The sequence below is a fragment of the Globicephala melas genome, chromosome 1 (assembly GCF_963455315.2).
Source record: "Globicephala melas chromosome 1, mGloMel1.2, whole genome shotgun sequence".
In the NCBI taxonomy this organism is placed as follows: domain Eukaryota; kingdom Metazoa; phylum Chordata; class Mammalia; order Artiodactyla; family Delphinidae; genus Globicephala; species Globicephala melas.
In genome coordinates, this window is record NC_083314.1 from 107537414 (window position 1) to 107549747 (window position 12334).

The following is a 12334-nucleotide window of genomic DNA, read 5'->3' on the forward strand; positions in this document are numbered from 1 at the left end:
ACAGATCACATTTACTTGTATTTTCTCACGACATTAGGAAGACTGAACATTCAGCACTGTTTGAGACAAACGTGATTAAAGCTGGAATTCTTGGACAGGACTTTATGGACCACTATATGGTCAAAGTATGGTTTCAAAAAGTCACTGGAACCCCAGAAACTGCATGTGAAAATTTTTTAGTTCTGAGTTGTCATCTATTATGTTCTTTCCCTGAGGGGATGATATCTTAAGACTAGAGTTGTAATTTCTAGTTTAATTACAGGGAGTAGTTTTGTTCCTGATTCTGTCATTAGAATTTTCCTACTCATCTATAATGGATTCTTTAACCTGGGTTAATGGTTACTTAACCTGGGGTTTATGGGCCCTGCAATGGATGTATTTCCCTGACGTGGTCAGAAAGTTTTATGTGCATATGGGGTTTTTTGGTGTGTTTGGGGTGTGGCGTTCATAACTTGCCTTAAGTTCTCAAGTGCTCTATGACTCCCAAAGGTTAAGAAAGAAGCCATCAGCTATGTGGGTTCAGTTTTGTCCATGGACTAAGTGATGACCCTTATTTTTATGTGTAAATTTGACATAGGGTTGAGAGTCAACTCTTTAAACTATTGTTTGGATTTCCAAGTTGGAAATTACTGAATACTATTTATATCACTTCTCCATGGGCTATTTCCTTGCTACAGTCTGTCTCACCTCTGGTCTTCAGACCATGATGACTGGACAGTTTACCCAGGGGAAAAAAACTTTAACAGAATGCTCTTACCTTTGTAACTATAGTCTATCCTGATCTGTAATTGGTTCTAAAGAGGATTTTCTTTATTTTTTACTTCTTTTTTTTCTTCTTCTTCTCTTCTTCCCCGCCCCCTCCCTTCTTCTTTTTTTCAGCCTGAGAGAAATTAGGCACCTTAGCCAGGAATTCTTTAAGAGCTGTTACGGGTACGTTCTCCCCACTTTTCCGAGAGCTTTTCTACCTTCGTTCTTTTGTTGGTTGTTTTTGGTTGTCCTCTAGTTTCCCTTCAGTAAGATTTATTCAAGTGGAGGAAGGTTGCTGAGGGATTAGGTGAGCAGGTGCTTGGAGGACTCTCTGTTCCTGCCAAATGATCTTTTTAAAAAAGTATTGAGTATTTTTCTTTTAATTTCCCAATCGTCGTGTCAATTCTTCTTTGCCAAATGGTTTTTGGGGCTTTGCCTGGGCCCCATGTGCCAGAGTCGGGGATTCATCTTGGCCAGACACTGCCACATATTGAAGAGGGAACCGATTCCAGGAAAGCTCAGAGAGCCATGGCTCCTAGAAATCTTTCCTTGATGTTATGAGCCAGGCCTCAACACTTTTGACCATCTGGAAAATTTTGGACTTGAGCACCAATATGTGTCTCATACATATTTTTCTTTTCATTTCCTAAGGTTTTTTAAAAAAAATTCTTGTTCATTTGAGATATATATTTATTACTATTTTATCTGTGAGCTCCAAGAAGAATCGTATGCCTGAGGACTGCAAAGAAAATCATCCAAAAAAGAGTTGATGTGCCCTCTGTGGGTATACATTGCTCTTCTTGTGCTCAATAAACAGTTTTGGAATGAATAAATCTGGAAACTTTTCACATACTATAAGTGACAGAGTGTTTCTTTGCAATTTTCAAGTACTCTTGTACCAGTAATGATTTCATCTCTCCTTTCTTCACTCTCCGTAGTGTGTGCTTTCTGTAGTGTGCCTCTCTCTGTCTAGTTCATGCTGCAGTATGAATCTCTGCCCCTGCTTTGTTTCTACAGCCTCTCCTGTTTATAGTGGCGATCAGTCTGATTATTTCTAGACGTGGACAGCATCTCCAAAATGCTGTGAGGTAGATTCTGTACAATAAAAGAACATGTTAATTTGCTGTAGCTGACATCAAATTGACATCATTGTTCATTAGTACTCTGCTTTTAGTGCTGTGCTTATGCCAGTATTAAAATGATCCTATGCTTATGCCAATATTAAAATGACTCCTAGCTCACGACAGTTGGAGTCTCGCTCATGTGTTTTTTCACTTTTTGGTAGATTAGCTAACTAAATTCCTTTGAGCCTATTAATCAGATTTTAAAAAAGCTTTTTAGGTAACATAAATTTATGAATTTGTTGTGATAAATCCATCATTAAAAAATTATCTACTCTATATCAAGCAGAGTATTAAACGTAAGACATATCTTTGCCTACTGAGTATTTGCAGTGTATTTTGAAAATTAAGACACATACACTCAGTAGCAAATGAATGAGATGCTATTATGTACCACAGTGCTAATTATTCATAGAATAAAGTACTTTTGTGGCCTTGAAAAGTAGAGACAAACATCCAGTTGGCATTTACTGAGTGCCTATCGTGCGCTAAGGCATGGATATAGAAAGTTAAGTTTAGTGCCTTATCATCAGTGACTTGAGAGTACACTGTAGTAAGTGACACTGGTGTCATAAGCAGTCTCTACAATGAAAGGCAGAGATACATTGAGATCAGAGTGAACCAGCAGCCACTGGGAAGATATCAAGTAAAGTATTCCAGCTTTGAGTGCTCTACCCCTGATGATTGTATAGATTCAGATCATAGATCTAGACCATTTAATCCTCATAAGGATCATGGCTGAGATGTACGATTATTCCCAGTGTATCACTCAGTCTGTGTCTTTTTAGCTAAAGTCCTTTTTTGTTCTTTCCCTCTCTTTTCACTCTATGGTGCTCTTCGGTGAGTTCAGTTTGTTTAAATACGTGATTCTAGGGTCTTGCCTCAGCCCTCTGTACAGAAAGCCAGTGTGAGACATACTTATATGAAAGCATCTGTTCAGTATTTCTTTATTCATCCTATCGCTTTTCTGTGTTTGTGTTGACTGATCTTGGGTGATGTGCTCTGGGAGGGTGTTGCTGAACCCACTGTTTCCAGATATCCTCACAGGTGCTTTTGGATGATGCTAATGATGACAGTGTAACCTACAGTAGTCCTTGATCTGCTATCAAAACTGGCCACAGTTTTCCTATGCAGACTCCTGGTTTTCTTCCCTGTTTTTTTCTTTTTTTGGATTGGGACTGTGTACAATCAGTTTTTATTCTGTGTGTTCTCTATGCTTCATTTCTTTGGAAAATCCCTTCGAGCTAATAGCTGGGATGATGAAAGCACTGGCAGCTCCCCTTGGCAGCCCCTTTCCCTTAGCTTTCGGCACTTTTCTTTGGCAGAACTCACTTAACTTTATAGAGGGAGGTTGGAGTTTACCTGGAAGAGAACAAAGTCATTTCTTTGGTGATCCAGAGGGATGACATGCCCCCAGGTGATTGATTCTGTACTCCAATTTTGAACTTGGTCATTTGACTTGAAGGATAAGGTAGTCCTGAGGGAAGGTAACCTTTATTTTGCCTTTGCCAACTTTGAAAAAAAGAAGTGTTCTGTTTATTTGTATTCTGCCATTACTAGGAGCTGATTCATGTTTTGGTTGGAATTAATGTGGGTTGAACCACACGATATAGCTATGTTTTGTAGTTAAAAAATGATCAAATATTGGCAGTATCATCTAGTTCAACCTAATATATCGAATCCACAGAATCTGAACTAGCTTATAGCTTGTTTCTGTTAATGGTGAGCTGTGAAAAAGAATTCCAGATTCTGTGCTAAGTGATTTTAATGGAAAGCCAGTGCTAAGACTTCTCTTTGTTTCTTCCTAGGTCACTCTGCACCTGAATCCCATCTCCTCAGTCTACATTCACCACAAGCCTGTCGTGTTCCTGCTCAACTCCCCACAGCCCCTGGTTTGGCATCTGAAGACAGAGAGACTTGCAATTGGCATCTCCAGACTTTTCTTGGTAAGTGTTTGAAACCCTCCCAAAGTGATCCTTAGCATAAGGATATAATGACCCTAAAATGTTGCAAGGCTTTTTAAAAGGCTTATTTCATCGAAATAATACCAGAGTCCACAGTGTATTAAATTTGGATTTTGCTGTTAGTGATATTTGGATGGCATCGATAAGCATTCACAGAAAACAGATACCATTCACATGCCCTCTTCTGTGGATGGAGAGTCCGGTCTCTCTTGCACGATAGAGCAGGATCTGCAGTCCTTCTTTGTGTGGACTGAGCTTTGGTCTCAGCTCTGAGACCGCCTCCCCACACTCCCCATAGTACCAGGAGCAATGTAAATATCGTAAGTAGCCATTAGGTGTGTGGTCTGTGACCGCAAAATAAATATGCACAAACCCATTTTATTTGTGTATAACACAGGCCTAATTTCTGATATGAGGATCTGTTTGTTGAGAAAGTAACACAGTGAGCTCCAAAATGAAAACATTTGTATTTTATAAAAAAGCTGGAACCCAGCTCTTGTGGAAGGATCCAAATATTACCTACTATTTGTAAATCATGTCCTTTTGAGTTTGCCAGAACATTCAAGTTTGCTAGTTGTGGAGGAATTGATGGGTTGTTTGGATAGAATATTTGGGGTATGATATCATGTCTGATGATGAGCAACACTGCACTTCACAGTGATAACTCACATTGTCTATTGCTAGAGCTATGTGCTGATGTCCTAAACTACAGAGCCTTGGACTCTTAAACCTCTCTTGCCTACAGCGATCAAAACAAGAAGAGGCCTCAGTTAATAGTCTTCGTCTTGCACAATGAATACATTTTGCCTAATTAATGATTCTTAATTCAGTTCTGTAGTTTCTTGTCACTTGTATTTGAAGAGTACTTTTAACTCAAAGGTCCCCATTGAATAAGGTAAGAATCCATAGTCAATACAGTTTAAAAGTAGATAAATAAATGAGTAGAAAGGAGAGAAGGGAAAGCTCCTCTTTATAGAAGATTACCAATCAACTGATATAGAAGGAATGATGGAGTTAGAAAATCATCAGTTGGTAACCATCACAGTAAAAGTTGATTAGGCAAGAGTCATCAACAGATACTAGATCTAGTGGTAGTGGAGGGAGTTTGAGGAATAGTATATTTACATGGTCTTAAATTAGTTATTATTCTAGCCCAAAATGCATATAATCTGAGTCTAATCATAAGGAAACACTGGAGGAAACTAAATTGGGTGACATTCAATAAAATAACTTGGCCTGTACTCTGCAAAAATGTTAGTCATGAAAGACAAAGAAAGACTGGGGAGCCATTCCAGATTGAAGGAGGCTAAAAAGACACATGTGATCCCTGGGTAGGGAGTGGCACCCTTGCTATAAAGGACATCAGAGGGACAATAGGAGAAATTGGAATTGAGCCTATAGATTAAAGTATTGTATCAATGTTATATTTCATAGATTTAATAATTGTACTTTTCTTATATAAGAGAATATCCTTCTTAGGAAACATAATACACTTAAGCATTAAGGGTTAAAGGGCCAAATAATTCAGAAAAAAAATTAATGTGTAGATAGAATAATAAAGCAAATATGGCAAGGTGTTGAAAACTGGGGAATCTAGTTAAAGAGTGTCCATGAGTCTTTGTACTATATTTGCAACTTTGTAAATGTGAATTATTTTCAAAATAAAACTTTTTTAAACTCAAAAGTACATTTACAAGATAAGAGTTACTAATAACTTAAATTATAGCCTTTTCTGAGAATTGAAACTCTCATTACTTCTAAATTTAAAAGTCCAAAAGTCAGAATTAATTGTTATTACTATTATCAGTACATTTATTTAGCACTTAGTACATTCCAGGTATTGCATAAGTGCTCTAATACTTTATCTTATTTAATTCTCATAATAACCCTGTGACGATTTACTCCATTTTACAGATGCACTCACAGATGAGGAACTAAGATTTAGAGAGGTTAAGTAGTGACCCAAATCACTTGGCTAATTACTGGCAGAGTTGAGACTCAAACCCATATAGGACTTACCTGTACAAGCTCTTATGCTAAACTGGCTCCCTTCATACTTATAAGCATTGTCAATCTCCTGTAATTAAAGGCATTTGTGATAGTAAGGCTAAGGGCCATGATTATAAAGTCATATGCTCATTTAGCCCTTATCGTGCAGAGCTGCACCGTCCAATACTGTGGGTACTAGCTATGTGTAGCTATTTAAATTTAAATTAACTAAAATCAGAGGACTTCCCTGGTGGTCCAGTGGGTAAGACTCCACACGCCCAATACAGGGGGCCCGGGTTACATTCCTGGTCGGGGTACTAGATCCCACATGCATGCCACAACTAAGAGTCCCCATGCTGCAACTAAAGATCCTGCATGCTGCCACTAAACATGCTGCAACGAAGATCCCGTGTGCCACAACTAAGACCCAGCACAGCCTAAATAAATAAATATTTAAAAAATTTTTTAATTAACTAAAATCAGAAATACAATTCCTTAAGCACACTAGCCATTTCAGGAGCTCGATAGCTATGAGAGGCTAGTGGCTACCACATTGGGCAGGTTATAGAGAGGTTATGAGCAAAGGCTTTGCCTACCCTGGTTTGAATCCAGGCAGAACCTGGGAAAAGTATTTAATTTCTCTAAGCCTGACTTTCCTCAGTTGTAATATGGGAATGATAATAGTCCCTACATCATGAGGTTGTTTTCTTCATTAAGTGAGATTACATGTAAAACGTTTAGTATGGGACCTGGCACTGATAATTTCATAAACATTACCTACCATTTTTGTTGCTATTTATTATTAGTCATAGTAAAGAACACTTGGGAAGGACGTTGAATTTACATTTCTAATTATGAAATGTCTAGCTTGGCCGGCCCCAGATTGAAAGGAGTTCCCATTTCTCTGGGCTGTAGGTCCAGATGAAAAGTGTGGACCACATCTATCATAGTTGTACTGATCACTTTCTAGATTCTTTCTTCAAACTGCCTCTCTGTGACTTTTAAGGGAAAGTATCTTACTCCTAGTTATTATTTATTTGCTTTAATTTTGTTTAATATCTGTAAGAACTGCTTCTTGGCCATCAGCTTAAGATGCACTAACAATGAACCACAGGAGACGGTTTTAGTAAATAATTGAACATCAACCCTATTTGGAGTTTATCCCATGTAAGGAGATTGTAGATCAAGTGATAAATCTCAAATTACCAACACAAGGGAGGCAGTGCTGGGAGAAGTCGAGGATTTAAACTGTGGGACACATGAACTCTGCCTTGCTGTCCAGCAGGCCTTCTTTAGGGAACATGGTTTTCTCTATCTGCACATTTCCTCATGGCCTGGAAGAGATAGTGGAGCATCTGTTGTTCATTCAGGTTCTCATATAGTTAGACAACGAGTGATACAAGTTCTCTCACAAGCTGGGCAGCTCTCCCTAACAGAGACTGTGCTGAAAGAAAGAAGGCAAGGCAAGCTCTTCCCTTGCTCTCTGTAACCTGAAATGAATGACTTGACAGCCATTGCAGCAGAGGGATCTGGATAGAAAATCAGTGGTGTGTTTCATTTATCCATTTATTGTAGTTAAGAGTTGAAGGTTAGGGATAAGATAACTAAATTATTTTACATAAAGTGTTTCATCCAAACACTTCGGAAGGCCCATGGAATCTTTGGAAACTGAGGCTTAGCCATTTCTATCACTGTCTTTTCCAAAGTTACCTGGAGAGCTTAAAGGAGCTGAGGAGAGAGGGTGGGTCCCTTGACTCTCAGTCGAAGAGGTGTATGTCCTTGCTCCCTCCTTTATATATTGCTGAAGGATTTGCATTACTGTCGTAAAGCTGTCTTTACTTTCTGTGTAGAGTTACAATACTTTAACAGTTATTTAAAAAATTAAAAAAAATTTTTGGCTGTGCCGCGCAACTTGTGGGATCTTAGTTCCCCAACGAGGGATTGAACCCGCACCCTCAGCAGTGAAAGCATGGAGTCTTAACCACTGGACCACCAGGGAATTCCCAACAGTTATTATAATTATTTTTAAGTAGGGTTGTGAGAAAAGTTCAAGTAATGGCATCTACTCATCTATCATGGTGAACCTTTTAAGTTGTCATGTCTGCATTATTATAACTGCCCAATTTAAAAAAGGAAACCTTTCATAATTAGTTAGCAGGACCTTGTGTTACTCAAAATGTCTCAGCCACCCACGAGGGTGACTGAAAACATATTTTAATACCGTCTAAAAAAATATCTGTTTTCTACTGTCAATCTTTTTAGTCCTTCTCTTGATTCCACAGTGCAGGCAAGAGGGAGTGTGTCATGTAGGGAGAAAGTGGGACTGAGTTTCCTCTGCAAGTGCAATTCCTTTATCTGGTTGTTCTGGTTACCCAGGAAATGGGAATGGATGAGAGTGGTTATCTCAGGCTGAGTGTGAAGTAGTAGATCTTTGAGTATGTCACACACATACACATACACAGGCGCGTGCGCGCGCAGTGGAGTTCTCACAGCCTCATAGATTTTCTTTTGCAGGGTGTAGGGATAGCCCAGAGAAAATTGGGTAGGTTAGAGTTATGCTTCAGAGCAATCAGAAATAAAAATAATCCTACTCTCTCAGTCTGTCATGTTGAAACTACAAGTAAAACTCTCTTAGAAGGATCATCTAAGCTTATTTTTATTTATGCAATTATCTCTGCATCAAAGAAGAAGTATGGTAGCTCAACTGTGTAATAGATGTCTGAACTTTTAACTTGAGGTTGCTAAAAAACGATTGGGAAGAGCCACAGTACCAGATTGTCTTTAAAAACATGCTACAATTTGAACAGACGTTTCTCCAAAGAAATAACACAAATGGCCAATAAACACATGAAAAGATGCTCAAAATCATTAGTCATTAGGAAAATGCAAATTTAAAACCACAATGAGAATCCACTTCACACCCACTAGATGGCTATAATAAAAAAGGCAGATAAGAACAAGTGGTGTTGGGGATATAGGGGAATTGGAACTCTCATACATTGCTGGTGGGAAGGTAAAATGGGGCTTTGGAAAACATATGTCCGTAGAAAAACTCGTCCACAAATGTTCATAACAGCATTATTCATAATAATAAAAAAGTGCAAACAACCTAAATGTCCATCAACTGATGAATGGATAAAAAAAGTGGTATATCCATACAATAGAATATTATTTGGCCGTTAAAAGGAATGAAGTACTGATACATACCAAACGTGGACGGACCTTGGAAACATAAATGAAAGAAGCCAGGTGCAAAAGGCCACATAGTGTATGATTCCATTTGTATGAAATATCCCAAACAGGCAAATCCATAGAGATGGAAGGTAGATCAGTAATTGGCAGAGGATAGTGGGAGGGGAAGATGGGGAATGACTGTGAACGGTATGAAGTTTCTTTGGGTGGGGGCGGGGGGGGGGTGATAAAAATTTTGTGAAATTAGGTAGTGGTGATTCTTGCCACAATTGTGAATACACTAAAAACACTGAATTGTACAGTTTAAAAGGAGGAATATTATGATGTCTCAATAAAGTGAATTATAGGATGAATTCTAATATATAATCATGTTTATGTAGTTTACGTAATAGAATTATAATAAGGTTGAATTATATCTCAATAAAGCTGTTAGAAAAAAAACTTGAGGCAGCATTCTTTTCAAACGTGATGTTGTAAAATCAGTGAACCAAACTTTAAAATCATTTTACTTTATTCCGTGGTTTTTATTGAAAAAATCTTGCTTTATTTGTATTACAAACCTAAGCACTCTCTCCTAAAAGGTCTACAGACTTAGAACCCTGGGACAAGCAGAAATTCTCTAGATGAGACCCTAATGCCTGGCTTCTAATAACATGAAATGTCTAATCCAGGGGCCTTTGCAGCCCTTTGACATCGGGCTTGTTGCTTTGCATGCTCGTGAGGGGAAAAATGTATTTTAAGATTAGGAAAGTCTCAAGAAATAAGCAGCAACTTCTTCCAACCTCATTCACTGTTGGGATTACAGTACTATGATTTATTTTTCCCAGCCATTTATCAGTAAAATCAGGAAAGAAATGCATGTAAATGTGTGTGTGTTTGAATGAAGGTGGGGAGTTGAAGGGGATATTGGTCTTTGAGGTAGAGTTTCCAATATTTGGGGCATATTTATACTAAAAAGTTATTCATTGTTTATCTGAAATTCAGATTTAACTGGGTGTCCTGATTTTTTCTGGCAGTTCTACCTAGAGGTAACTCAGATTTTTGTTTCTAGTTAACACTCTGGCCTGGGTGTCAGGAGGCCCAATTATTAGTCTTTGGTTCTGCCACTAACCAGTTATATACATCAATCACCGGACAAAATCACTTAACTACTCAAGCCTCAGTTTCCTCATCTCTAAAGTGAGGAGGTGGTACTAGTCAATCTCTGAAGTTCCTCCCAGCTTTCAAACTCTCATTCTTTGATAGTACAACTGCTACATATTACATCCCAGTTTAACTGGAAACAGAAAATGGTAATCTGAACATTGCCTCTTCAGCAAATCCAAGTAAATATTAGAGCAGGGCAATTGAAATAAATGAGAGAAACCAAACTCTATGCTCTTGGCTTTGGATTAAAAACAAATAAAAATTTAACCCTAATGAAAAATGTAAATTAATACCAGGAACATGCTTAATATTTAAAACCTTGTTTTGTGTTTTTGAGTGGGGTGGGTGGGTGAAGAAGCTGAGGTTGCCAAAATCGGTTTATTCCTTTCTCTTAAACTTGGGGGGGGGAAGGTCCAAATATGTTGGGGCTCTGCCACCAAACCACAGGCAGTTCTCTGGTCTGCATTGCAGTTTGGATGACTAACAAGGCTCAGTGAAAAACAAGTGCTATTTGTTTTCCTGTGCCCAGTATTTAACTGGAAATCAGAAGGCGAAATTTCCAATCAGTTGTTAAATAGCCCCAGATGTGTGCTTAGCGCTGCTCTAGGAAGGGACATGCACAGCCTGTACCACAGCGCATGTCCAGAAATTCCTTTTCTGAATCCAAGTGATGTGTAACTGGACACTGAGCGTCCAAAAATGCCCTCTGAATAACTCAGACATTCAAGTTTGCTTGTGGAGGAGGGAACTTTTGAAAAATTTCTGTATTCTCTACTGTGTTGCATTTAAAAACCTGGAACTGATTTTTTTTTTTTTTCTTTTTGAACTTCCTCCTTACTCTTGTTTGGCAGTTCTCCCCATGTTTAGAAAAACATGACATTAGCATACCTGGTATGACGGTTTCTGGATCTACTTGTTCATTCATCCAACACCTAGTTTTCAGTGCCTGCTGGGAACTGTCCTAAGTGTGGAGGCTCCAGAGAGAAAGGGGGTGGATTGCCCTGCCCTCAAGGAGCTTCCCGTGGTGTGGGAGGGATGATTACGAGACTGGGAAGTACCACCAGTAGATCCTGAAAACTGGAGCAAACAAGAATCTTCTTATGCCAAGTGCAATTTAGGCCGCTCCTTCTGTGAGGCTGACCGGGAGCAGCATGTGGTTGAGGGCTCAGGGTTGCAGACACAAGCACGGCCTTTTGCTCAACCAGAAGTGTCACCCCTATATATAGCAGTCTGAATATACCATTTTGGATTTTCCAGTGAGGTCTTTCCCCAAACAAATTCTCTCTTAAAGGCAGATTAAATAACTAAATGTTTCAAGATTGGTTCTTCCCTTTTCTTTTTTAAAAATATCTCTTGTGGAATGACTCACTGTGTCCTGTGGGATATTCCAAGTGGTTGTGTACCAGGCATTTTTGTCCCAGAGGCTGCTTATCTCTTGGTTTTGTGGCTTGTCCATAAGAGCCTTAATTATAAGGGGCTTGATCCTCTCATGAACTAGGTTCGGTCAACTACCATATTTCCTAGGAGTGAGTTTCTGGCCCTTTTGTGGTGAGAGAACTCTTCCTAAATGTCACTGAGGTAATTAGAGCATTGGAAAGAGTCCAGTTTGGGCTGGTAATCCTGGTCCAGAAAGAGTTTTTGAAAGACTTCCTAGGATTTACCCTAACTCGTTATTTTAAAGCTGATGAATGTTGTCAGTGAGTGGCCTTAGGAGGTTTGCCTGGGTGTATTCTTCCTGATCAAGACATCCTGTCCTGAAGGGTTCACGCAAGCATGGACTTTTCCTGCCTCTGTTGGACTTGCTTTGTCATGGCTCTGTGGCGGAAGGTTGATGTTTTTTTGTGTAGAGTCCCATGCTGCCCTTTAAGGCTTTACTGTTAAAGGCTGATCTGGTAATCTGATGAATCTGCCCTTCCCAAGCGTTGGGCAATTGTATCAAATGTAACGTCTCTAGTGCCCTTGGTTAATGTGGTGGACAGCCTCCAGAGAGCTGTTTGGTAGAAAAAGCAAATGTTTTGTTAAGGGAGATGGCAGAATATTTTTTTCAGGTCATGGGATGGGGGAAATCTGTCTCCTGGGAAATTCTAGTGAGGCTGACTTGAAAGCTCATTGGTGTTGCCTTGGTCTTCTCATAAATTGCGGACAGTGAGGCCCTTGGTAAGCGCTCCCCACAGG

At 39.1% G+C, this 12334-nt stretch overlaps 1 protein-coding gene across 4 annotated transcripts in view; it reads left to right on the forward strand.

Annotated features, from left to right (window-relative positions):
• The window catches only part of TGFBR3 (transforming growth factor beta receptor 3), a 204870-nt gene that overhangs the window by 125906 nt on the left and 66630 nt on the right, over nt 1-12334 (forward strand). For all 4 annotated transcript variants that reach the window (XM_030868645.3, XM_060302886.2, XM_030868646.3 and 1 more), the window contains exon 4: nt 3677-3814. In XM_030868645.3, the coding sequence (XP_030724505.1) occupies nt 3677-3814 (138 nt within the window). The remainder of the gene's footprint in view (nt 1-3676; nt 3815-12334) is intronic.